At 30.4% G+C, this 25699-nt stretch overlaps 5 protein-coding genes across 9 annotated transcripts in view; 2 read left to right on the top strand and 3 right to left on the bottom strand.

Annotated features, from left to right (window-relative positions):
• Window positions 1-90: 90 nt before the first annotated feature.
• LOC130891706 (uncharacterized) lies at window positions 91-4129 on the bottom strand. Of its 4 annotated transcripts, none has more exons than XM_057796601.1 (9): window positions 3858-4129; window positions 3485-3729; window positions 3101-3436; window positions 2436-2687; window positions 2046-2178; window positions 1014-1230; window positions 747-957; window positions 453-686; window positions 91-400 (listed from the first exon to the last, which is right to left on the bottom strand). In XM_057796601.1, exons 1-9 carry the CDS (start codon window positions 3968-3970, stop codon window positions 123-125), a joined length of 2019 nt encoding a protein of 672 aa, XP_057652584.1. In that variant the 5' UTR covers window positions 3971-4129; the 3' UTR covers window positions 91-122. The 4 variants fall into 4 exon arrangements, with proteins under 4 accessions (XP_057652584.1, XP_057652586.1, XP_057652585.1 ...); XM_057796603.1 differs by having other exon boundaries at window positions 91-396; XM_057796602.1 differs by having other exon boundaries at window positions 3569-3729.
• A 30-nt stretch (window positions 4130-4159) lies between these two features.
• LOC130891711 (ADP-ribosylation factor-like protein 5B) lies at window positions 4160-10251 on the top strand. The gene is made up of 4 exons (XM_057796608.1): window positions 4160-4533; window positions 4807-5015; window positions 7406-7641; window positions 8553-10251. Exons 1-4 carry the CDS (start codon window positions 4488-4490, stop codon window positions 8599-8601), a joined length of 540 nt encoding a protein of 179 aa, XP_057652591.1. The 5' UTR covers window positions 4160-4487; the 3' UTR covers window positions 8602-10251.
• Window positions 10252-11763: 1512 nt separating this feature from the next.
• LOC130891709 (methylenetetrahydrofolate reductase (NADPH)) lies at window positions 11764-13138 on the bottom strand. The gene is made up of 3 exons (XM_057796607.1): window positions 12616-13138; window positions 12343-12521; window positions 11764-12243 (listed from the first exon to the last, which is right to left on the bottom strand). The coding sequence occupies exons 1-3, from the start codon at window positions 12995-12997 to the stop codon at window positions 11863-11865; spliced, it is 942 nt and encodes a 313-aa protein (XP_057652590.1). The 5' UTR covers window positions 12998-13138; the 3' UTR covers window positions 11764-11862.
• Window positions 13139-15102: 1964 nt separating this feature from the next.
• Window positions 15103-25699, top strand: part of LOC130891702 (voltage-gated potassium channel subunit beta-2) — a 34960-nt gene continuing 24363 nt past the window's right edge. Inside the window, exon 1 of one of the 2 annotated variants that reach the window (XM_057796597.1) lies at window positions 15103-15371. The gene's annotated coding sequence lies outside the window, so the exon portion shown is untranslated. Of the gene's footprint in view, window positions 15372-24925; window positions 25015-25699 lie in introns of those variants that run through there. The other variant, XM_057796596.1, reaches the window with a different exon arrangement.
• On the bottom strand, window positions 17434-18341 carry LOC130891705 (outer dense fiber protein 3-like). Its single transcript, XM_057796600.1, has one exon. It carries the CDS (start codon window positions 18242-18244, stop codon window positions 17537-17539), a length of 708 nt encoding a protein of 235 aa, XP_057652583.1. The 5' UTR covers window positions 18245-18341; the 3' UTR covers window positions 17434-17536.

The following is a 25699-nucleotide window of genomic DNA, read 5'->3' as shown; positions in this document are numbered from 1 at the left end:
TTGGCAGTAAATCTTCTTTTTTTCTAAAACGGATTTGTCTAATACGGATTGTTCGTTAAGCTACTTTCATTATAAAAAGAAAAATCTTAATAATAAACGAATTTAATTTATTTCAACTTAAATTATACATTAAATTGAACTTTCGGAGTAATCTTCTCCTTTTCTTTTCTATTGATACTGTTTGCTGGAATTAGTACCACTCCACTGAGTAATACTGCTCCTCCGGATAATATAAAACAATATTTGTAAGATCCCGTATATTGTTGTAGGAATGAGGCGGTGGGAATTCCTATAAAACTAGCCAAACCATAAAAAAGTATGGTAATACCAAAAGCATTCGTCAAATTTTCCAAACCGAACATGCTCGCCAACAGGACTGTACGTAGTGTTGTGAAACTAGCTTAAACATTTCAATTTAATAAACGAATTTTTCGAAATTAGCTAAAACTAACCTACACAAAATCCATATATTACAGTTGAAATGATTTGCCCTAATAAATCGGTCCAAAAAGCTGAAGCGAATATGGACGCACCGCCAACAATTAGAGTTAAATAACTCACTATCATTGGATCCAACGAGGGCCAGAAAGACAACAACCCGCACGCCACGCGTCCCAGACAATTCGCTAACCCCATAAACGAAAGTAATTTCGTCGGCCAACCGTCCTCCAATTCTAGTTCTTCACCTAAAACCGTCTCGATACATCGGAAAAAGAAAAAGAAAATTTGATAGACGCGTCACTTACCTCTTTCTACGATAAAAACAAAAGGTGCGTAAAGACCGATCATCGTTAAAAACGAGCTGAAAGTTAATATGTCAAAAGAGACAGATTTGAGAAGATTTAGATCCAACATTGTCGCTATAACTCGAAGTACTGCCTCCGGACAACAAACACACTGTTTTTCTTCTTCTATATCCTTTTGAGTAATTACTCTTGATACCGATAAATGATAGCTCTAGAAAATTCAACGGCTTACACGTCAATTTCGACGTCATATGTAAGACGACTTACTATATTTTTTGGAAGTTGCGCACTACCAGTTTTTAAATTGACATTAGTGTGCGACTGATTGTATTCCGGAAGTCGAGATAAAGATCCGAATTGATACAAGATGTCGTCTCTGTACATAGGCCTATTAACGTTTTTATTGGCGCGACACAAGAAGCTCCAACAATTGTTCCATTTACGTTGGCACCAATTACAACACGCTTGACAACAAGTGATACCGCTGAAATAGAAACAAGTAGCTCTAAAACAGTGTTGCCAGACTCTTTTTATAATATAGAAGAAATGTTTTAATAAAAAACTAAAAGTGGCTTGGAGAAGAGGAAATTTCTCCCAAATATTGTTCTTGATTAGAGAACATAACCTTTAAAAGAATTTTTAACAATAAAGCTTAGTTTGCTTCTCAGCCCCCTTCGAAGTTATAACTACTTTTCCAAATATTTCCGAAAATATTAATTTTAGAGTGAAAAGTTTTAAATAAAAAATGAGGCTCATAAAAAACTGTACAAAAAAGGTTTACATTTTTTTACGTTAACCTATTCTTTTGGCTGTTATGAACAAAAATATCTTGACTGGGCTCAAATTGATTAATTTTTTCGTGGAGGGTTATAAAACAATTATAGAGGGAGTGTTTCTAACGATCGCTAACGCTTGTTAACAAATTTAGGGGAGGTTATGTTAGGTTAAGTTAATCAATTCGAAAACTGCCGAAATATTTGGGATCATAACAGTCAAACGAATAGTTATACATAAAAAAAGTATATAACCTTTTTTATAAAGCTTTTTATGAACTTCATTTTTCATTTGAAGCTTTTTTCCCTAAAATCAATATTTTCGGAAATATTTAGTAAAATTGTTATAACTTTAAAGGGGTTTTGGGGGGAAAGTATGTCGTTAAAAATCTTTTTAGGGATGATTTTCTTCAATAAAAAAAAATAGCGAAAATATCAGCGATAGCAAATAATAATTATTGTAATGAATATAAATATTGGAATAGAAATCCTTTATGTTGAATCTGACAACACTGTTTGTATTTACCGAAAGCAGCTTCGGCAGCAATTCGAAATGCAACAATTGATGTCTTCCGATTTGGTATATACTGATGGATAATCGGAAAAGTTTGAGAACGCGCGACTAAATATACTTGCAACTTCCGTATCCGGTAGTATAGCTGAAAGCGAATTTTAACGTTTTTTTTATCAAATAAAACATTTAGGAAATATATACAGGGTTAAATGAATATAAATTATTATATATAGATATATATATATATATATATATATTATATATATATAATATATTATATATATATATATATATATATATATATATATATATATTATATATATATAATATATTATATATATATATATATATATATGAGAAATGACCATAGATAAAGGATTTTTATCGTATTATCGTACTTACCGATATAAGTGGACGGTTCGTTCTGTGTTTCAGATAAGAACACTTCAGTGGTGTATTCCGATATTCTTGGATAAACGATATTATGAAATTGATCGAACAATTTACTAACTTTATAACCACTAATTGACTCATCCAAAGTAAATGATCCGATGGAATCAGAATCATCTTCCTGATTTTTAATATTTTCGACAACGATCGTTGGTTTTATAGGTTTCAAGGCTAACGTTAAGAGGGTTAGCACAAAAAAAGATCCTTCAAATGAAATAATTTATTTTAGAACATCGAATATCTGTATCAACGGTGTTGCCAAATGCAGTTTTTAATTTTCATAAATTACACTGATTATAAAAAAACAAAATAGATGTCGTGGTTTTCTTTTCTAAATTAAAGCTTTATATTAATATTGCGGTGTTGTCGAACAGTTTTTATTTAAATCCGATAAAATTTCGACATTTCCTATTTGTGAACGTATTTTACTTTATAATAATAAACATAATGAGATTCCGGGTTTTTTTCTCGTAAAAAATACAAAAATATCTAAATCCGGAAACGTGATATTGCCAAACGTAGTTTTTTCATAGTTTTAGAGAAATTTAGTGGTTTAATATAGATAACGATACTTTTACGTGATGAATTGATATTTTTTTGAATTTCAATTTACCTACCACTTATAATTAAAAATTTGGTTTTCCAGTGATAGTTTCCTAGTAGGTAGGCTTCTTTGAATATCACTGGAAAGCCCATAATTCCAGCCGATACTCCGAGAACAGAAATGGCCGTCGCTAAAGCTCTGTAACGTTCAAAATAAAATCCTACGTCCAACAACATCACCGTATATACCAGATCAAAGGCAAATCCTACTCCGAAACCAATTAAAATAGTAAATACGATGAAATTTTCCACGTAACTGGCTATTAAAAATAGCAGCATCGCTATTATTGATCCAAGAAAACCCACAATGCGAAATCCGAATTTGTTACATAGAGCGCACGCTACTGGACCTAAAAAATAAATTAGTTAAAAAAGAAACAATGAATTTTTCGTTTTACCCGATAAATAGTAAGATCCGGTCATGTAGGAACTAATCATGGCAACGTTGCTCGTTTCTGTATTAAACGTATCAGCAATCTCACTTAGAAATATTCCGAAAGTGTAACAAACACCGTCCATGAGAAAATAAGCGATGAAAGCTATTACCACTATAAACCAACCCCATCCTCCATCGGGTGGTATAAAAACGTAATGTTGAATTTGATTAGCTTCGTTTGTAGGTAAAACAAGACATCTTGCAGATCTAGATATTACGAAATTTTATTATAAATAAAAAAAGATAATTTTTTAACCGAAATTAAACGCCGTTTATATTTATTTTTCTCCTTAATTATTGATTCGATTCTATTATTAAACTATCAATTTTCTTACTTCATTGATCTAGAAGTTCGTACAGATCTTATTGATAGTTTTCCATCTTGAACAGATGGAGCGTGTGACGAAATATTTTTTTTTGAAGATCCCGGTTTATCTTTACTCTTCATTATTTTGTTATAAATCACTGGGTTGTTTATACATTTTATTTAAACGCACGTCAAATTTGACGCACGATATAAAAAAAATACCCATTTGACAAATATAGTAGATATAATTAAAATTTTATACTATGTGATCGTGATGTATAGTGTGTTGCGTACGAAGTAGTTCGTATGAGAATTCTTTTTGACATTGACAGCATGACGTTTATAAGGCGCGTCATATTTAGACCTGCGTCATTCCATATGATTTTCCTTATTCCGTTTAAATAATGAACTTTCACAAGACAGTCGAGAGAAATGTCTGTTTATGACGAATGGGACATTCACATAAATGATTTAATTATCTAATTAAAAGTGAACAGTGGTGATATTTGTGATAAATTTTTGTTGAATATGTTACAAAGGACTCGGTCCAAAGATAGAGGAAATAATAGTGTTGTGATAACTTTTATATGCTGAACTATTTCGTTTATTTTTTACACAATAAATAAACATATTTATTATCGTAGTTCTTTGTTGAATAATGGGATTGTTATTTGCTAAATTATGGAGCCTGTTTGGCAATGAAGGTATTGTGTTTGTCGATTTTTTAGGTTAGATTTTTTTTCAAAACATATTTTGATTTCATAATCTCGTTTCTTTTCATCTTTTACGATTAATTTTTATTAGTATGATTATAACCAATCAAATTCCGCTTATTATTCTCAACAGCAGATAATTTTGATTAATCAAATTGTTTTTCTGAATAGGATTTCACGTTTGTTTAATGAATTCAATTAATTTTTGATTTGAAACAATTTTCTATTCATGATAAAAAGGTGAGGAAAGTGTTATTTTTGTAGAACACAAAATTGTGATAGTGGGTTTAGATAATGCTGGGAAAACTACGATCCTTTATCAGTTTTTAATGAACGAGGTTGTTCACACTAGTCCCACAATTGGTTCAAATGTCGAAGAAGTCGTTTGGAGGAACATTCATTTCATTATGTGGGATTTGGGAGGTCAACAATCATTGAGGGCAGCTTGGAGTACTTATTATACGAATACAGAGGTAAATCAAATAATACTATGTGTACATACTACAGGTTATATTTGAAAATGTCTAATTATTCGAAAATTAAACATTTCCATCAGTTAAGTAATATATATATTTACTTTTCCATACAAAAGGTGTTGATAAGAAATTTTTTTTGGTGTTTATGAACTTTACATACGTATACGAGGTTCATATAAAAAAAACAATTTGTTATCATTTGATACTAACTCATATTTTAAATGTTTTCTGGAATCTGGAAACCATTATGTTAGTTAGAATTGTTGTTTTTTAAATAATTAACTTATACTCTTTCTTCTTATACACTTTTTATTTATCAACTCCATGTACAATACAAATCTTATTAATATATCATCTTAACCTTAATAATGAATAATTCTCGATAATTCTCTATGATTCTCACTAACTGACTTCTTCTTTTTTTTTTTTATTTTCATATATCTTAACAGTAGGCCAGAAAGTAAAAAAACTAATACCTATATTATTAAACACAAACCAGAAAAGTATTATTTTTAACAAGAATTAGATAATTGAAGGTTTCCAGGGGGGAAAACGTTCTTTGGAGTGAACTAACTTAAAAATCGTGTATTTTTCGATAAAACCCCATAAAAAATGCACTCCCCCACCCTTAATCATCCAATTCTACATACCAAAATGGTTTTCTGGAGGGAAAACTTTTCTTGGAGTGATCTAACCTAAAAATCGTGTTTTTCCATAAAATCCCATAAAAATTCCCTCCTCCAACGTTAATTATCCAATTCTACCTAGCAAAATAGTTTCCTGGAGGGAAAACATTTCTTGGTGTAACCTAACCTAAAAATCGTGTGTTTTTCGATAAAACCCCATAAAAAATTGAACCTCATAACACACGTCTCCCTCATCATTAATTATCTAAATTTCAAATGTTGCCACAATGCAAATCATCGTCCATGATATAAAAAGATTTTTAAATCATATTCTTTTAATTACAATTTTATAGAGTCATTCATAAATTTTACAAGATGATCAAATTAATTGAAAAACTATTTTTTATGAATGTTTATATAGATATGACGTCACAAACACGACGCCATTTTGTAGTGGTTAGACGTAAATAAATTCCGAATAGGTTTTGTCTGGTAACGATCGTGACTCTAGATTTATTGCAAAATAGGGAAATGAGGTTAATAAAAAAAATTATCTTTCAAATGTCATTGTTCTGAAATTCAGTTAAAAATTCATAAAAACATATCATTATCTTTTATATCTCTGCAGGCATATAATACATTTTCAAACGTGTCCAAATAATTCATTTAAACGTGGCAACAACGCCAATCTCCGTTTAAAACAAGATTTTTTTATATGATTGATTTATATAGATTGAACAAATACGTGTGGCCATAAATTCGACGCCATATTGTATTGGTTAGTGACATATAGTATAGATTATATCTTCTAATGACAAGTTATGACGATTTCCCGGGTAATTACTGCGACTTTTTATAATTTTTTTGCCATTTTCTTAATAAAAAAGTAAATTCTTATCATTAGAATAGCTAGATTAGTCATATTCTGTTTCAAAAATGATACGAAGTATTGTAGCTTATATCATTAATCTTTTGGATTCAAAATTACAAAAGTGTCGTCGATATTGATGTATATTTGGAATATTAACATAAATAAATGTTTAACTATTTTCAAAGTGTTGTTTGACAGTGGAACGAACCCTAATATGTGTGTTTAATAAAAATTGTTAGTATTTATTCACGTTTATCACAATTTCAACTTTTCCTATTACACTCATACGTTAATTAAATGAATAATTTGTGAATTGTAAATAAACGGATTCTTTAAATTCGTTCGATTTTCAAAATAGTTTATCTTATCAGAAAGTTAAACAATATTAAAGCCTTGAATTTATTTTAATTTTTACCAAAATATATAATATAATAATAATACATCAAATAGTAGGCCATATTGAATTTAATCAGCTGTTTTCTTAATCGTAGTAGACCACAAGTTCTGATATCTGTCATTTATCAACCTACCTCTACAGTTATTAGCTTAAAATAGGAAATGTATTATTTGTGGTTCCCTATTGAAATGTATTAATAAAACATTTTTTTTAAATATTTACATTCCTTATTTTAAATTATGAGGTTCGGAAAATTTGTTTTAACCTAATTCTCATGCCACAAAGTTATATTTTATCTTCTTACCGCCATGTTGAATATTATCAGCTGTTTCCGGATCGGTTTTGTGATGTAATATATACAGTTTAAATCAATACAGGGTGAATTATTTATATTTAACGGTCTCAATTAGAGAAATTGTCTACAGTTTCCAGTCATACAGGATGTCCTGATTCTTGAATTCAACGTAACAAATTAGATCGTTGTTTTTTGTAGTTTGTGATTGTTGTGGTGGATTCAACCGACAGGGAAAGATTATCTGTTATACGTGAAGAATTATTTAGAATGTTATCTAACGAGGAATTATCGAAAGCGGGTGTTCTAGTCTATGCAAATAAACAAGACGTCAAAGGTTCAATGTCGGCGTCGGAAATATCCAAAGAGCTAGATTTAACCTCAATCAAACAACAACAGTGGCACATACAATCTTGTTGCGCCCTTACAGGCGAAGGGTGAGTACCGATTACGTTAAATAACTTGTTACTTTGTTGGAATTTTTTTTCACGTTATATTGTGTGTCAGAGACTTATAATCGTTTGAAATCCTATTAAAAAAAAGTGAAAGTGTATAAATTACACGAAACTAGATCAGTGTTAAGCTCGGTTGAATAACGTTCATTTTACTTTCGATTATATTATATTTAATACCAGAAAATGACTTAAAATATTTTTGTGTTATAAATTCACTTTTTTTTTGAAAAAAATGATATAGGTTATAAAAATGTTGCAATTTTACAATTTCGATCAGATCGGAACAGTTTTTCTTAATAATCTACAATTTTTCATATATTTCCAAATAATACCATCAATTTAATTTTGTTTATTTTTTTCCCTGTATTATCGAATATACTGGAAGTATTCATATATTCATTGTAATTATTAATAATCTTTTTTATAATAAATCGAATAACTTCGTTTTCATTTTTTTCTATACTTTTATTTTAAATCTGACAACATTGTTTTATTGTGACCAAATAGCAGATGGCAGTTATTAGAACAAATCAATTCTTACGAATAAAACATAATAAACGTTATTTCATACTATATCTTTTTAACGTGTGTAAGTAGTAGTTAATTGAAAAGGATAGAATGTAATGTAATTAGTGACAGTAAGGTAAAGACGGTGAGTGAATATATCATTTTTAATCAAGTAAAAGTATAATTTATATAAGTTTTTTTGGGGAAAAATTGTTTTTAAAACACAAAACTTGTAGTAGGGAGCGTTACAGAGGGATAATAAACTTTTTAACCTTGAAAACCACTAAACGGATATTTCGTCGACATCAGCGTCTTTAGTAGCAAAATTTTGATATTTATTTGTACGTTTTTATTTTTACGATAATAAAAATAAAAAATTGTTTCAGTTTATATCAAGGTTTGGAATGGATAGTGAGCAGGTTGAAAAATAAATGACATCATTCCAAAAACACATCGATATTAAATTAACACGTTTTTTGTTTTTTAATAATTTGTAAATTCTGGTTAAATATTTCACACTTTTTGTATAAAGCGATGTTTTCTCATATTGAGAATAGAAAAAACACCAAGAAACGTCTAATTGTTGCTTTTTTGTAACGAAAAAACGCGCCCGTTAAAAAAAAATTTACACTAATAAAAATGATTAATTGACAGATCACTAAGTCTACAGAAAATTTTCCCCGATATAAAAATCTGATAGTGGAAATTAATTTATACAGTTTGGTGTAAAATTTCCATAATATTCATAAGTAAATTAACTTCCTTTGAAAAAAAGTTGATTTTAATAAAAGTACGACACTATAAAAATTTGAAATTCCAAAGTGCCAAATATATATCAGAGCCGTACTATTATTTTTTAAATATCATCCGTTTCTTTCTCATTATTGAAATTGAATCCTGTATATTATTTTACAAAAAAGGTCACTTGATCTTTATTTTTTTTTAAATTATCAAATCTGCACTCACTATATCATCTTTTGATTACATGTTTTTGTCATTTATTCAATTTTTGAAGATTCTCTAACTTTTCAAGTGCACATTTGAGTCATTACATAGATTTCCTTTTCCATAGCAGTTTCCTTAACTGCTTTATCTCATTCCTCGATTTTCCTCTGGCTAATTTCTTTCCAGCTCCTTGATCTTCGTTTCATTGTAAATTCTTGTTTCTTGAAAATCCTTCGATTTTACTCAAATTCAAATTTTCTCTCGTTAGTTTTTTGTTGGTTTATTCTCCCCATTTTTTTTTAGAAATCCCATTTCTGTACTTTGAATTTTACATTTTTGTTTGTGCACATCTCTGATCTGATATTTTTGGAACGCACTATATACACTACAACTACACTCTCTGACGCGCACGTTTAGATACCAAATTATCATCTTCAGAGATTTAACTATTTAGTTTACCTACAGTCTGTGAAGACGATAATTTGGTTATCGAAACATTGTGTTCAATATTTATCGATATTCCATCTTGAAGTTCAATGTCAAATTACTGTTTTTGGTACTCTTTCGTGAAGTTTCAGAAGCACAATATGTAAAAATTAATTTTTTAATTGACGTACAGGGTTCAATCAAAACTTGTTGCGATAAAAATTGGTTGGCGTGAAATTGTAGATTTATACAAAACAATCCATTAGCGTTTTTCTAACTGCAGGAAAATCAGGTTGTTCATTAATATACTGTGTGAAACATTATTGTAAACAGATTTTCTTCTAATTTAATTATGAGAAACAGAAACCTTGAACTTTAAACCTGTTTCTATGTCAAAAACTTCGATTAAAACACTTACAGAAAAGGGTTGATTTGAAATGAAACAACCAGTCGTTTTATTTAGAATAGATTTTGCCTGAAACAACCAAAATGTCCATCAAATACACCATCTAGTAATTAAATTAGAACTTTTTGTTATTTAAAAATTAATTAGTCATTTTCAGGTAAAAAGTCTGTTTACATAAAATGTTTATATTTTATTCGTATTTTGTTTTATACCTAATATTAGGATTAATTTTTATTAATTATTTTAGTCCAATTCTGTATAAAATTGAAAATGAGTCTACAAAATTAGTAATATAATGTATATAATTCCATTAGTGTTTTTTTTCCAAATAAATCCACAAATAACCAAATAGCTGATAAGCCCTTCATGTCCAGCTTAAAATTACTAAAGGTCGGTATCGTTTGGAGGTACAGAGGAAACCGTAAGTTTCAAGTGCTAACTTCGAACGATTTTATTTACAGGATAGATTTGAAGCAACTAGGATCTGCAAACTCGTCCGTCATTGTGTTACTTCGAGAAACGACGATGTTTCCATAATAAAAAAAATCGATACTACAAATTTTGTATTGATACTTTTCAGCAAGCCTGGTCAAAATGTGTTGCATCAATTTAGAATTGAGATGGATTTTAAATGAATTTCATTTTCTTTAAACCCTGATAAAAAGTATGCACATTTTTCAAGGTAGAAAGTTGAAGATTCATGCATTGGTAGAGTTCTACATGATTCGCAGTTTAAAGTGAAATGGGCGCAAAAAAATTTGAGAGCTGCGGAAATAATGTTAAAGACAAAAAACTTAGTTTTAGCACAAAAACAAATTTCAAATTAAAATTACAATACGACCACCTACCGCTTTTGAATCAAAAAACTATTCTTCACCTACCTACCGCTTTTGAATCAAAAAACTATTCTTCACCTTTTTCATAATAAATTAAAAAAATACTTTGAGAGTTGGAATATATTATAAAATAACTATTTCCAATATTTCCGTTGTTGAAAAATCTTTTGTCGTCTTCTAATAAAACATTTTACTTCAGTTAACCTTAACATACATTGTCTACAACTGACAAGTGACAGTTTAATTATGAGAAACGCTCCTTAGTTAAGAATTTATTCAGTACCTAACTACAGATCTCTTATATTTATATGGTTCGTTCTGATCCTAGTTAACACTGTTTGAGGTTTGTTCCAGTAGATTGTGTGTAATTACTCTATCTTGAGCTATTTGCAAAAAGCATATCAACTTTGTATTAAATAATTAATACAGAATTTCATGTGTTAAAACGCTTTTCTCATAATAAAAAAGACATCTGTTGTTAATTAAAAAATTATAATGTTAAGTCCTTCTAAAAGCATCATGATATGACATTTGAATAGACAGTGCTGCCAAATCTACTGGTTGTTTAGCATATCTACTAAATTTTACTTGTTCCCCGCTGATTTACTAAAATTATAGCAAATTATTAAAAAAAGACTCATTATTTGATATATTTCTTCGGTTTATTATACTTTTAAAATTGTAAAAATGCTTTTTTCTGTACTAAACTGTACTAAATTCAGTATCTATTTACAGTTCGATACCCTTTAAATTGTGTTTAGCTCTATAACTTTCATCTGATTTTCACGTATTTATTTGTACTAAGTACTAGGGTATGATAGTCTTCACTTCTAATATATGCAACCAACTTATCTACTGAATTTTTAACTTGACAATACTGTCATGACTTAGTTACCTTTCAAAACTTATTTAAAGGAGGTATCAAAAGTAGATTAATGTCGAGTTTGAATAATGAAAATATGTAAGGTCAATATAAATAAAACATTTGTGATTTGAAAATATACTTACATCAAATATATAATGGAGTGAATTTATTGTAATTTTGATATTAAAGAGTACGTATTTTTTATACAAAGTGATCCATTAATGTTGTTTATCTACATTCACTTTTTTCAAAACATTTCTCAGTAGTTCTAAATTATTTAAAGAAAATACGTGAACTCCTCCAAAATATTCCTTGTTATTGATTATTTTTTGCATCAAGTGTGCAGCTTGTATAATTCCAAATTGTTTAACGGCTTCGTCATCGTTTTTATTCGACTCTATTATATGTAAAATACTATCTGGAATAGGAACCCCACAAAATTTCGCCATAGCCATTAATGTTTTATAAGAACTTATGATGAATAAACCAGGAATAATGGGTAGGGTAATGCCATTGTCGCGACATCTCTGGACAAAACTAGAGAAATGTTGATATTGATAAGATGACTGGGTTATAATAAAATCCGCACCACATGATACCTAAATAATCGGAAATATTTATCAAAGTAATAAAAAAAATATGTTTTGGAATAAATTTGAATAGATTATGACTTAGTTGTAAAAAATTTTCATATCTACCTTGTATTTCAAATATTCGAGGTCTTTTTCCTTATTTTCACTCTTTGGATGTTTTTCCGGATATCCGGCTACTCCAATAGTGAAGAAATTTCCATAATATTTCCGAATAAATTTGACTAAATCCGATGCGTAGGGAAAATCATATTTTTTATCGTCATTTTCCCGAATCTCTGAAGCATCTACAATACGTAAAATCGTATAAAACATTTTCTAGATATAAAGCCAGTCAATATCTTAATGAATTAATTTATAAACGGTTAATGAATCTTATACCTCCTTGTAAGGCAAAAATATTCTTTATTCCGACGTCCTTTATATAATCCAATATCTCAATCACTTTTTTTATTTTCAAATTTCTCCCAGCCAAATGTAACAGTACATTATAACCGTTATAAATTAACTGTTTCGCCAATATTATCGCCGGTATCCGTTCCACGTGATCCAATTCTTCTTCGGAAGGTGTACGCCATGTTATTGAATAAAAACTACATGGAATCGTACTCAAAACTTCAGAATCCAATTGTCTATTAGGACATATTTCTATAGAAATACTGGTATCACTATATTTATATAGATTTAACTCCGTCTTTATTTCCTTTTTCGGTTTTATTACTAGAGACGATTCGTTATCGTTCCTTACGAGAATTTCGCGCATTTTTACTAAAGAACTAGATCAAAGTAACACGTGTTTATTACGTAATCGATTAACAACTGAATTTACACTGAAAAAAGTGGCAACTTTTATAATTCGTCTGTGGTTTTCCTATTTCGACATTCAATATTTTTTTGCGTTGGTATCTAATCAGCAGTTTTGAAATGTAAATAAAAAAGATATGAATAATTTAATTGGCGGAGCACAGCGTTGGTGTAAAGGTCTCATTGTATTTGCTAATTCAATATATATTAAAATTATCATTTCGTTCATTTTAGCGGCATCAATTTATTGACGTAATCAGATTTAGATAAATTTTCATTAATCGTAATTTCCTCTTCAACGATTGGTGTCAGTAGGAAATCCCGCCCTTTCGTGATATTGTCATGAAATTAGTCACAAAATGATTCTTGTTTTGCAGAACCGGTTCTAGGGACATTTCTGATATTTAAATGACTGCAATCCTTTACGTACAGGGTAATTCGATCTTTTTCTTAGAGTTACATTTAAATTAAACACGACAACGAAATATTTTATTATCAATTTATGGTAGATAGAAATTAACCTCATTCATCTTAATTATAATTATTACCATTCGACGAGAATTTTCTAATGACTGTACATTTCTGTTACTAAAATAGAATATATTTACTTCTATCTCTATTTATTTATTTATATTTCTATTTCTAAATTCACAAACGAAAGTTCTTTTCCGTATATCATGAGTAGACATGAAATAAAAAAAAACAATTTCGTATAAGACATGAAAGAGAACCTCAAACCGTGGGTTTTAAGGGTTTCAAGACGTGCCAATGGCACACATGCTATGTAAGACATTACGTGGAAAAATAAAACGGCAGCGATCTCCACAATACAATCGGTGTTTGTTTCTTTGATTCGCCACCTATTCTACGAGCGCTGAATTCTCTTCTCTAGTATGATGCGGCGTTGCGCTATCGTCTTTAGTTTTCCCTAAAAATAAATATTGCAAAGAATTTCGTTGAGTACCAATTTAAAACTAGGATACTTCTTGGACATATAAGGTAGGTAAATACTATGAGAATGACATAAGTTATTAAATGAGAATGGTCAATTTCGGAAATTTGGAATACGTTCTTATTTCCTAACCTAAAAATATAACTTGTACGAATATTTTAAGAATGTATATCTTATATATTTACTTAGGTGCGTTTCACGTATTTCACATTTTAATATAAATTGTTTTTCTTTTGATTCGAGTTTAACACAACTGATTTGTTATGAATCTATTTCCGTATCCTACATGCAATATTATAATTGAATCAGAAACGCCATCTCTACTTCTATAAACAAACTTAAGAAATCATTTGTTCTATCTTTCAGAAGGAAACTGTAATATCGAATTGTAGAGGTGGGAAATTCTTACTCCGCTGTCAGTTTAAAAATACTATTTTCTAAATTCGTTGCGTCATATTAAATATGGAAATTATAATGATATAATTTTATTTAACGAACTTCTCGTAATACAATTCATCTTAAACTGTTCCATAGCTTTGGTTTTGTTTCGATATTAACAAAAAATGATTTGTAATGGATCTGTTTTCGTTACTTACGCAGTAGACTTAGCTAGCAGAATCAACTATCAACAACACCATCTCTACTTTAAGTTGCAAATTTAAGGAATCAGTTGTTCTCACTTTAAGAAGGAAACTGTAATATCGAGTTGTAGAGTTGGGAAATTCTACTCATCTCTCTGTGAGTTTGAAAATAACTATTTTCAAAATTCATCGCGTCATATTAAAGCAAGGGATGACTGCTGAATCATTTTTAATGACTAGAAACATATTTTTAAATTGTGAATTTCAAATCGTCTTTTATTGTCTTTTCAGCCTTTAATAATTATTTGTTTGGGTAACTGTAGTTTTTTACGTTTGTAGATGTAGAGATGGTAGTTTAGTAACCACAAACTGTAACATACAACTAGAAGATATAAAAATAACAAATTTTTAGTTAAGGAGTGATACAGCAACAGGCCTAATTCGCTATCTCTGATATACGCTTACATCTGGATACGGCAACAGCGCGCATTCTCATCCTGCAGGAAAACCTAAAACCCGAAAATGAAAATCAGTTATTTTCGATCCCCTTCGTTGCGTAGTCGCCGTACGTCCGTAGATCTTCTTTTCTGACCGATCATCGCCTGCTACGATGCCTCGTTCACGTCCGTGTATTAATTATTGTACACCACTCGCGATTTTCGTAACAGAGGCATCGTGAATGGTTGTGTGTGTGTGAATGTGTTTATTTTTTGATTCGAGGATTTAGTGACCTTGACCTCTGGCCATCCTATTTATTAACTAAACTTCGTATTTTTTATAAGATTATGGATGAGACGAAGGTAGAGTTTCAGTTGAGGTTTGCGTAGATGTTTTTTTTTCTATATTTTATTATACACTTTACACGTGAAGGATTATCACTGTTAAGAGGTCTTGGTTGACTATTCGAGATTGAAAATACTAGAGAGAGTTGAATTTTTAAAGAACTGTCAATTCATTTGTGGTTATCGTGGAAATTAAATGTTCACGTGTTTATTTTATACACATATCTCGTCTTCAATAATATTATTTTTATTTGGTTATTAAGCTTAACATTTATAAAGGTATTCATCTTTTTCCACGTATTAGATGCAACTCAAGTAATGCCTTTTTGTTTTTTCAAATTCATTATAGAGATACTGAAAATTTTTATATAATTTTGTAAAATTTTATCAAAGTACCTGACGATTTTTTACTACTTCCTGTACGGCTACAACTCTTAAATTTATTGGAATATGTATTCCTAAAGACGTAATATATTTCTGAAATTGAATTTCGATAATTTTTCTCAAATTTTGTAGAAAATCTTATATAAACTATTTTTAAATTCAAAATATCGATATTTCTATCACTACCTGTATATTTTGAAAACCCAATTTTCTTGGGAACCATAGTTTTGAAGACCAAATGAATTTGATGACTAAATTTTCAGACATTTCAACAGTTTTTGTTAAATTTTATCCAATTTCTCTTCAAATTCAAAATAACAATTTTTCTATCACTCCCTATATATTTTGAAAAACCAATTTTTATTGGGAACCATATTTTTGAATACGTACTGAATTTCTAGGACTAATTTTTGAAAAATTTCATCAATTTTTGTTAAATTTCATCCAATTTCTCTTCAAATTTAAAATAACGATTTTTCTATTACTCCCTGTATATTTTGAAAACCCAATTTTCTTAGGAACCATATTTTTGAATACGTACTGAATTTCTAGGACTAATTTTTGAAAAATTTCATCAATTTTTGTTAAATTTCATCCAATTTCTCTTCAAATTTAAAATAACGATTTTTCTATTACTCCCTGTATATTTTGAAAACCCAATTTTCTTGGAACCCATATTTTTGAAGACGTACTAAATTTCTAAGACTAATTTTTTGGAAAATTTCATCAATTTTTGTTAAATTTCATCCAATTTCTCTTCAAATTCAAAATAACGATTTTTCTATCACTCCCTGTATATTTTGAAAACCCAATTTTCTTGAGAGCCATATTTTTGAAGGCGTAATGAATTTCTAAGACTAAATTTTGAGAAGCTTCATCTATTTTTCTAAAATTTCATTTAATATATTTTTAAATTCAAATTATCTATTTTTTATCACACCCTGTACAACTAGAAGACTCAAATTTCTTGGAAATTAAGTTCTCGAAGTTATGATAAACTTTCTTAGATTCTATCTTGAAAATTTCCCTAAACTTAATTATAATTAAATGGAAATGTTTCTTCAATTTTTTGTTCACTCCCTGTACATATAAAAGAGAAAAATCTTTCAGAAACTACATTTTTTAAAACTAAACAAGCATCTAATACAAAATTTGATAAATTCTCATAAAATTAATCACACTCATAATTGGAAAACAATATTGGCTATTTATAAATTCGCTCGGCATGTTCTATTACCCAGTATTTAAGATTCATCCTACAATTTTCTTATATACTAATTTGCTTGATGGATTTATTTCGTGTTTCTTCCGTTTAGACGCTTGATTCTTACTAAACACCCACTTATACCGGAAGTCGTAGTTGAGAGCCAAAACACTTAACAACCACTTGTGAATATCCCAATCTAACATTCTAATCTATACTCTTATTTTTCTCTTATTTAAGTTTTCTATTAAAAGTAAAATACAAAAAGTATATAGACAATAATTGTGTTAGAATTGATATAAAACATGTAGGTATGCGTTATCTGTTGCCGAACAGAATTTTTTCGGACGAGTCCATTATTTATTACGAGGTGTATCCGTTTCCAGTCAATGGATTCATTGTTTACCATTTCTATTTAGTTTAGAATCAGTGACGTACTTCTAAATTTTTATTTTATTCTTGAATTTATTTAGATATTAAAAAAAAACAATATTTCAAATAAAAAATAAATTTATTTATTCTTGTCGTATATTATAAATAAATGTGTGATAAAAATGAAGATTTCGAATCTTTTAGACGTCGTGATTTGGTTGTTCTAACAAGGTTTGCGTTCGATGCAAGGCATGTCATCTTCGGCAGTGATATATGGATCATTATCGACTCGTAATCCGAATGAATAACCAGGTTTTTTCGGTAATTTCGGTAAATAAATAGGACCCGGTGCTGCGGATTTTCGATCCGGGGGAAATATCCTCGGAGATAGGGTATAGACTGGAGGTTTTGTCTTGAAAACCGATGTTTCCACCCCGGTGTATTTAGCAGGACCTGGGGATTTGTCAAAATCGCGTAAAAAGTGTTTAAACGACATACTGTAAGCAGCGCTCGAGAATTTATCGGGTACTTTCGGTCCTATTGTGGAAGGAACGTCGTATTTATCTGGTCCTGGTGTAGCAGATGGTATTATTTGGGGGTACCTAAAGGATAGCGAATACATAGGTGGTCGAGGTTGGTTCATTCGTGGTACTAGCTCGGGAGCGTATGTTCCAGGTCCTGGTGGTCGGAACATCGTCAAATCTTTCGGTCTGGATTTCATGGAATACGCTGGGGGACTGGCTTTACCGCAACGTGTCATGTTTTGTATACCGTACGCCGGTCCAGGTCCAATGTATTTTTGCCCGGATGGGAGTTTTAAACCGATCGAGTAACAGGGGTTTCGATATTTCGATATATCGTGTTTTTCGTATCCTACTACGGGTGGTAGTTTATATTTACCGGGTCCAGGTCCTATGTTTTTTCGAGGCATTTTTCATTCTTCAATCATCCAACAAAAAATATTAACAAAAACCCTAAAGAATAATTACGTAAACTGACGTTGACGTGGATTTGTTAAGCTTCTGTCATTATCGATAGAGTGACAATTATAAAACAATATCTGAGTGTATTAACCTCGAGATGGCGTTCAAGACGATTTCAATAACGTCAACGAAAACAATGACAGTTCATAAAACGTGATTGAAATGAATAAAAAAAAATGTTTTTATATAATCAGCAAAATCGAATTCAATTCTCCGCTATTTTCAATCTATTTTTTTAACACGATTTTTTGTTTGATTTTATTTGTTTGTAAAACCGCATTTTAAATTGTATCTCGATGTCCGTTTCACTGGCAATGGCATGAAATAAATAATTTTTATTGTAAATGTTTTGTGTTTGATTTTTCTTTGCATCTAACCTTATTTTCAGCATTGTGGACATGATTACATATATACACATACACAAAAAATTGTATTTGTACATAATTTTTTTCCTAATAGGTTATTTTCTTATCAAGAGGTTGATTGAGACTGAAATTTCCGAAATAATGGACGCGAATCACGTGCTCAAATACCTCATCCTCAAAAATTCTAACCACTTATTTAAAATTGTAATTATTTGATGTATATGATGAAAAATCGAATCCTCCCCGTATAATTCACATCCTTATTTGGTTTTTTTCTAAAATTAATATCCTTTTCGAACCTCTTCCATTTTCTAATCCTCTTCCATTTTAATTTGATTTTGATTTTTTTATCACCTTTTATCCATATTCTAATCCTTTTTCGTCACTTTATTGAATTATTTTCGTATGAAATTGAATCTTGTTTACCTTTTTTTGTTAATGAACATCCTTCTATGACTTTTTTTCAAATTTCTAATCCTTTTTCATTCTTTCAAATTTTCCCCGTATAGAACTGATCCTTATTTGCTTTTTTGATATATTCTAATTATTTTTCGTAAATTTATTCGAACCTCCCCGTATAATACTGATCCTTGATTGCCTTTTATATCAATGCATATACTTTATTGAATCCTCCTCGTATATACTGTTCTGGTAATTGACTGTATCTTATTTTTAACTCACCCTCGTATAACTATTGAATTCAGCAAGTTATTTACGATTCTTCTTTTTCACACTTTTTCTTCTTCTATTAGTCTACCAATATACATAATACTATATTTTTTTCACATTTTAGGTTAGGATTACTTGAAAAATTTACGTGAAAAAATAATTATTGGTATAAAACAATTAAAAAATGAGTAATGAAAAATCCTTTATGTATTTCTGTTTTTATTGATTTACCTGAATAGTACGAACTAATTTCTATTTAAGTTTTGAACTGTATGAATTTATAAATATTTTAAGTTTAGCATCGTTTTATTGAGTATCGTATAAATTTAATGATTTGTTTATTTTCATGACAGATGTTTAAACAAATCTCGACGTTTATTTCAAAGTAGGAGATACTATTACAAATTAACTTTATGAACGTTGTCTGTTTTAGTTTATCAATGAAATTATTAACTGAAAACCATCACAAAAAATAGCAACTTAATTGTTAATTAAATATCCTGTAAAGTAATTGAATCTGTTTTTAATTATAAGCGTCTTCAACAGCTTTAATATAAAGTATATTTACCACAAATTAATTGTTTAAACTCAAATGTTTATTCTAATAATACCCCACGCCACTGGACACATAAAATATTTTAGTCGAAAGATAATCGATCTGCCTGTAAGGTAAGTAATTACGAGTAGCGAATGTAAAATATTGGTACTCGAGGAAAATTGAGTTTAATCTACATCTAGTGAATTTCTTCCAAAACATCTATTTACTGAAGTAGCTAAGAATTTATGCACTTTCGGGTTCAAAAAGAATATTCTCATTTGTATAATGTAACAGAAAGGGCGATAACGATTATTAATCGATGAATCGATTTTAATTCATATCTGATAAACTTGAATCTGCTTTGATCATTTATCGAATATTAATGAATAGGTAAAAAACATAGTTTTATTGTTCTTCTTCTTTCCTATTATTTATTTAATTTACTTTAGGTTGAATAAAAACTAAACATATAGAAAATGAATTGTTGTTGAACGTATTTTTTCCCAACCTGGAGAAATTTAATACTCGTTATAAAGTTATTAGATGAATCATTATATTAAAAAACATGATTGAGAAAAGAAGACATTGCGGTGTTGCCAAACATTTTCTTTTCAAAAAGTTAAAGAAATTGCGTTACGTATATTGTCCGCAACTCTAAGAAATTTTATAGTACAATACAAAATTATTCGGAAAATGTGTAAACGTGTTTTTTTCTCAAAGTTGAAGAAAATTCGATAGCTAGTTATTTAAAATCAATACTGATTACAGTGTTGTAATTCGCTTCAGAGATGTCAAATAATGTATCGTTGACGACATCAAAAAATTGACCTGAAAATTGCGGTGTTGCCAATCACCGAACAAATTTTGCAACTTTTTTTTTAAATCGTTGAATCGTTATACAAATATATGGAAATTGCAATGTTGTCAAACGTATTTTTAATGAGAATAATAAGAAAAAACTTTCTGAGGATTGCAGTGGTGCCAAATATGAGAAAATTCAACGTTCCAATAAAAAAATCATTCATTCACATTCCGGTGTTTTCAGGTGTAGATACTCTGCAAATCTATTAATTTTAGATGACGCACCGTTCAAATGAATTGAAAATTGCAATGTTGCCAAACTTATTTTATTTTCAAAACTCTCTGGAAATTGATTGACTCATACAAAACAATTAGAGAATGCACTGTTACGAAACGTGTTTGCAAATTGCAGTGTTGCCAGAAAATATATGAATATTAAATAACCGAAATTGCTGTTGTTCAACTATTTCTTTTTCAAAATAGTTGACATGAGATTGCAATGTTGTCGAACGTGTTTTTTGATGAATATTGTAGTGTTGGCAAACATATTTTGTAGAAATTTGCAATATTGCCAGCAAATATATGAATAGTAGATGACCGATCTTACAAATCTTACCGAAAATGCAATGTTGTGAAACTCATGAAATTTGACGAACTAATACAAAATTACAAGATCGGAGTGTTGCCAAATATATTTTGTAGAAATTTGACGAATAATACAAAATTAGTCGAAAACTGCAATGTTGCTAGCAAATATATGAATAGATCGTACAAATTCAATGTTGACAAACTCATTTTTTTTCAAAATGTTTGACATTTGAGAATTGCAATGTTGTCGAACGTGTTTTTTGATGTGATGCCAAACATATTTTCCCCTGGAATTTGGAGAACTTCAACGATCTGACAAAAAAATAATGGCAATGTTGCCAAACATATTACTATTTCCAAATCGAAGCAACATATATGACTTGAACATAACATTACAGTGTCAAATTTTAACGACTGAAAAATGTCGTTATGAGATTGCAACGAATTTGGAGATATCCAATAGAAAACGCGGTTGAAAATTGCGATGTTGCCACATTCATTTTTTTTTATACCGAATTTATACTATCAATACAAATCATGTGGAAATTGCGATGTTGTAAGAATTATTTTTCTTTGCCTTTGTCAAAAAATTATTATTTTTTTCACATATCGATTTCTTCTGATATACAATAAAATAATGATGACGTGTATTTTCGACCGTCGGTTTTAGGTCATGCCGTGACTATAACTCCAATTTAACATTCAATCATTTATTAGATCACCCCCTAAAGGGTTGAAGGTGAATAATTTCACCAAGAAAATACTAGTTTCTTATAAAAAAATTAATATAATCAACCACCTAAATAGAAATTGAATTTCTTCAATACTTTCGGACCACACTGTATGTAATTAAATTCGTTATTCATAAATAAACGTGTGTCTTTCAAAACTTATGAATCTGCTTAACATTTCCATATCAAAATAAACCAATAAAAATAATTCTAGAAACATAAGACAGGGTTGGGTTAAAATTTTGTTACGAACTCGTAGACCGTGAAGCCGGTACTGTTCTATCAGAAACTAAAGTTTGACTAAATGCTGTACCATTCCCAAAAGAAGAAGTTTATTATATACGACTACAAGTACTTTGTATTGTGTATGTCTTGTCCATCTTTAAATAATCTATTTTCAAATAGACATTTTTATTTTTTGTGTATATAAACGAGTCTCAAACAATCAGTTAATCAGTAAATACTCTGTATTAGTCCTCTCGAAAACATTGGTATAGATAACTAAACAGCGTGTTTATATAAATTAGTGTATTAAAAATTAGTGTTTAGTGATAATTGTTGAGCATATTTTAGCACATAGACCCGTTTGAAGTTACCAGGGGCCGAAGTCCTTTGAGAAACCGATCAGACGCTTTGGGTTCAGCTCTTTGATGTCATTAAGCAAGTTGTAACCTCGCCCGAGTGTTTAAAACTCGCTCGGGGTACTCATAGAGGACGTGGTCTGCAGATTCATGCACCAACGGAACCTCAGATCGTCTATGATGGGTTCTTGGGGTCCATCGGTTATATGAGAGAATCTTTTCGTTGATTGACTGGGCTCCCAAGCGAGCTGCCCTTACTCACCAGAGTTTGTAGGGCTTTATTAGACTCCAGAGCAAATCTTTTTGAACTTTATGACTTGTATGTCTGCTCTGCTATCTGAGCAGATTGAGATAACTGTGTTCCTGTGGCGAATACCTTGGGTTCTTCAAGCGAAAAAGTTTGGAATGTCCTCTGCAGAAGCCTAACTCATTTCTCATGGAGCCGTATGTGCACCGGGTGGTGGTGGGTGCATTATTATTCATCACAGAGGGCTCGGAGTCACTGACCTATTGCTAGGTACGCCGATTATGATTGTGTCATAGAACCTCGACGGATAAGACAACAAACATTAGTTTGGATGTCTTCAAACTATTTTAGGAAGAGAAGGAGTCAATAGATCCGGCGAATAGATAATATTTGACTATAACCCGAGTCATGGTCAATAAGATTTTATCAAGTCGAGTTTTTAGAGATTAACAATTCTCAACGCTGTCGCTGATCTGGAAATTGCAGATATTCGAATTGAAACATTCATTGAAATCTAGCAATTGCATATTAATGGAACGTTTCCTAATACCGGCAGGAGATTGCGAACTGTTGGGAGCTAAAAACCATTAATTGAACTGAATCTCGGACGAAGTTATTTGATTAAAACCAGGACAGGACTCTATGGAATACAAAAATATCAGAGGTAGCTAGAACTGACCAGTAACTTGAGCTGTTTTGTAGTTACATCGATTGTGCAGTTCCGGAAGACAAAGGTGTCCATTTGAGATATCGATAAGAGCCCAAAGGAGCTCGAGGAGTGGCTGAAAAGCTAGAAAAAGGTTTAAACCAGCTTACCCTGGGTCAACAAGGGCAAAAACTGGACCCTCATGGAAGAGAACGAGTCTGAAGAAGACCTGGAGACAGATTCGCGGAGTTTTCCGGATGATTTCGATGGGTGTTTCAATGGAATCTAAAAAAAAAATGGTTTTTATTGAAACTAGCGTTGGAGTCGTTTCCTAAGGCGAAAACTTCATTTTTCACCAGTAAATCATTTACAGATTGAAGTCATGTCATCGCTGTTTTTATATTAACTAAAATTTCAACTGAATCGTCATTTTGGATTTCTTCTCAATACTGCAAAGGAATCATCTAGTCTCAGCTCATTAATGAAAGTTGTTTAGAGAGGTTTTGTATCGTCCTGGGGTTCACTCGGAAGCCCGACGTCTGACAGAGTTTACTCGATGGCTCCAGCAACTCAGTTGATATTTTGTCTCGTCGAAACGCAATTATTTTAAAAATTCAAATAACTCACAGAGAAAGGGTTCATGGTTTATATTTGTGGGACTGTTAGCGAGCCGTCGAACTCATAGGCCCGTCGTATTCCGCTCAAATTACCCCCCTGTGGAGCGACGGAAATTTCGTGGCTTTTGCCAAACAATGAAAATGATTGTTTTTAACGATTTGGTTAGTGTTTGAGCGAATTTATCGAAATCTTTTTAACTGTTTCGATCACTTTCATCCGACATTAATCAATGCCACAACTTTACAATATAAATCATCACGTTTCGACGGTTTTGTTGTATTCAGTAGATGGAAATAGACAGGCGGCGTGGTTAAAACTTATTTATTATGTACGTTTCAAATTTATTGCAATGGAATGGAAGGAAAACGAAATATATATATATATATATATATATATATATATATATATATATATATATATATATATATACTGTTTACACCAACCCTCACAATTACACACTGTTTAACCGCATTTCGACGAGGCTGAAGACTGTTTACACCATCACTCATAATTACAGTTTTTAACGCGCGTTTCGACGAGACTGAAGACTGTTTACACCAATAATCGTGATAACGGTGTCGATAACGCGTTTCGATAATCAAATAATCGTCAGAGATTGTGATTCTTTGGCATTTAGTATTTTTTATAGCCCGGCCTGATTAGTAATTTATTTTACGACCAAAGTACCTGCCATTAAATAAATATTTATCTTATAAAACGATTGAAATATAAATTTAATTACCTATAAAAAACATTTAAATAGATGTAACAATGAGAATTGTATAGGAAATGTGCCAAAACAATAAAATTTAATGGTATATAAACTATTACACTCCAGAATCGTTTTTTCGATCGTGTTTTGTTATTAGTTACAATCGACTAAGTGTGGTTATCACACGAAATCGAATCAGCACTTCCTGCACGATGTAACCAAGTGAGTACATAAAAAAAATTATACACCTGGTGGTGAAAATTCGATCTACAAGGGTTGCTATTTAAATTTTGAGATAAACAATTATCGAAACATGTTTTTCAGCGTGTGTTTTAAATAACCGCTCCTTCAGATTCAGAAACACGTTAACCTCGTTTATTTTGACTATCAAACGTCAAACTTTTTTGACAGGAATGTCAGATTTGACGTAATTACATCACTGTTGCCATGTCTTAAATATCAACCCTCGTTTTGTATACGTAGAAATTTCATGTGGAAATAAAGAAAACTGATTTACAAGTGATTAAAATAAGTGAAAAAGAGATTGATAGTGAAAATATTTGGTATTGTAACATGACATCATTATATCAAAATGGTCGTTCTGAATCTCGTTAGCGACTGACCCCGCTTTTGCATATATCGATGCTCACTCGATGAAAACACGACGGAATTTCGTATTTATAGCGATTTATGATACTTATCCGAATGGAATTGTAATATTGATCCAACTGATAACAAATGTTTATCTCTTACGTCGATCTGTCCATGAGTTCGCAGCTAATATAGATAGAAAGTTCGTAAATATGAAAAAAACTACTTAATTTCATCGCAGCTGTTATATATCTGACTCCTCGATCATAAAATTCATACGGGGCTAGATACGGGCTATATGGTAGGTGTTTGAGAA

Source organism: Diorhabda carinulata, chromosome 3 (genome assembly GCF_026250575.1).
Source record: "Diorhabda carinulata isolate Delta chromosome 3, icDioCari1.1, whole genome shotgun sequence".
NCBI classification, from domain to species: Eukaryota; Metazoa; Arthropoda; class Insecta; order Coleoptera; family Chrysomelidae; genus Diorhabda; species Diorhabda carinulata.
Note: the sequence above shows the minus strand (reverse complement) of the source record. Positions and strands in the feature narration are given on the sequence as shown.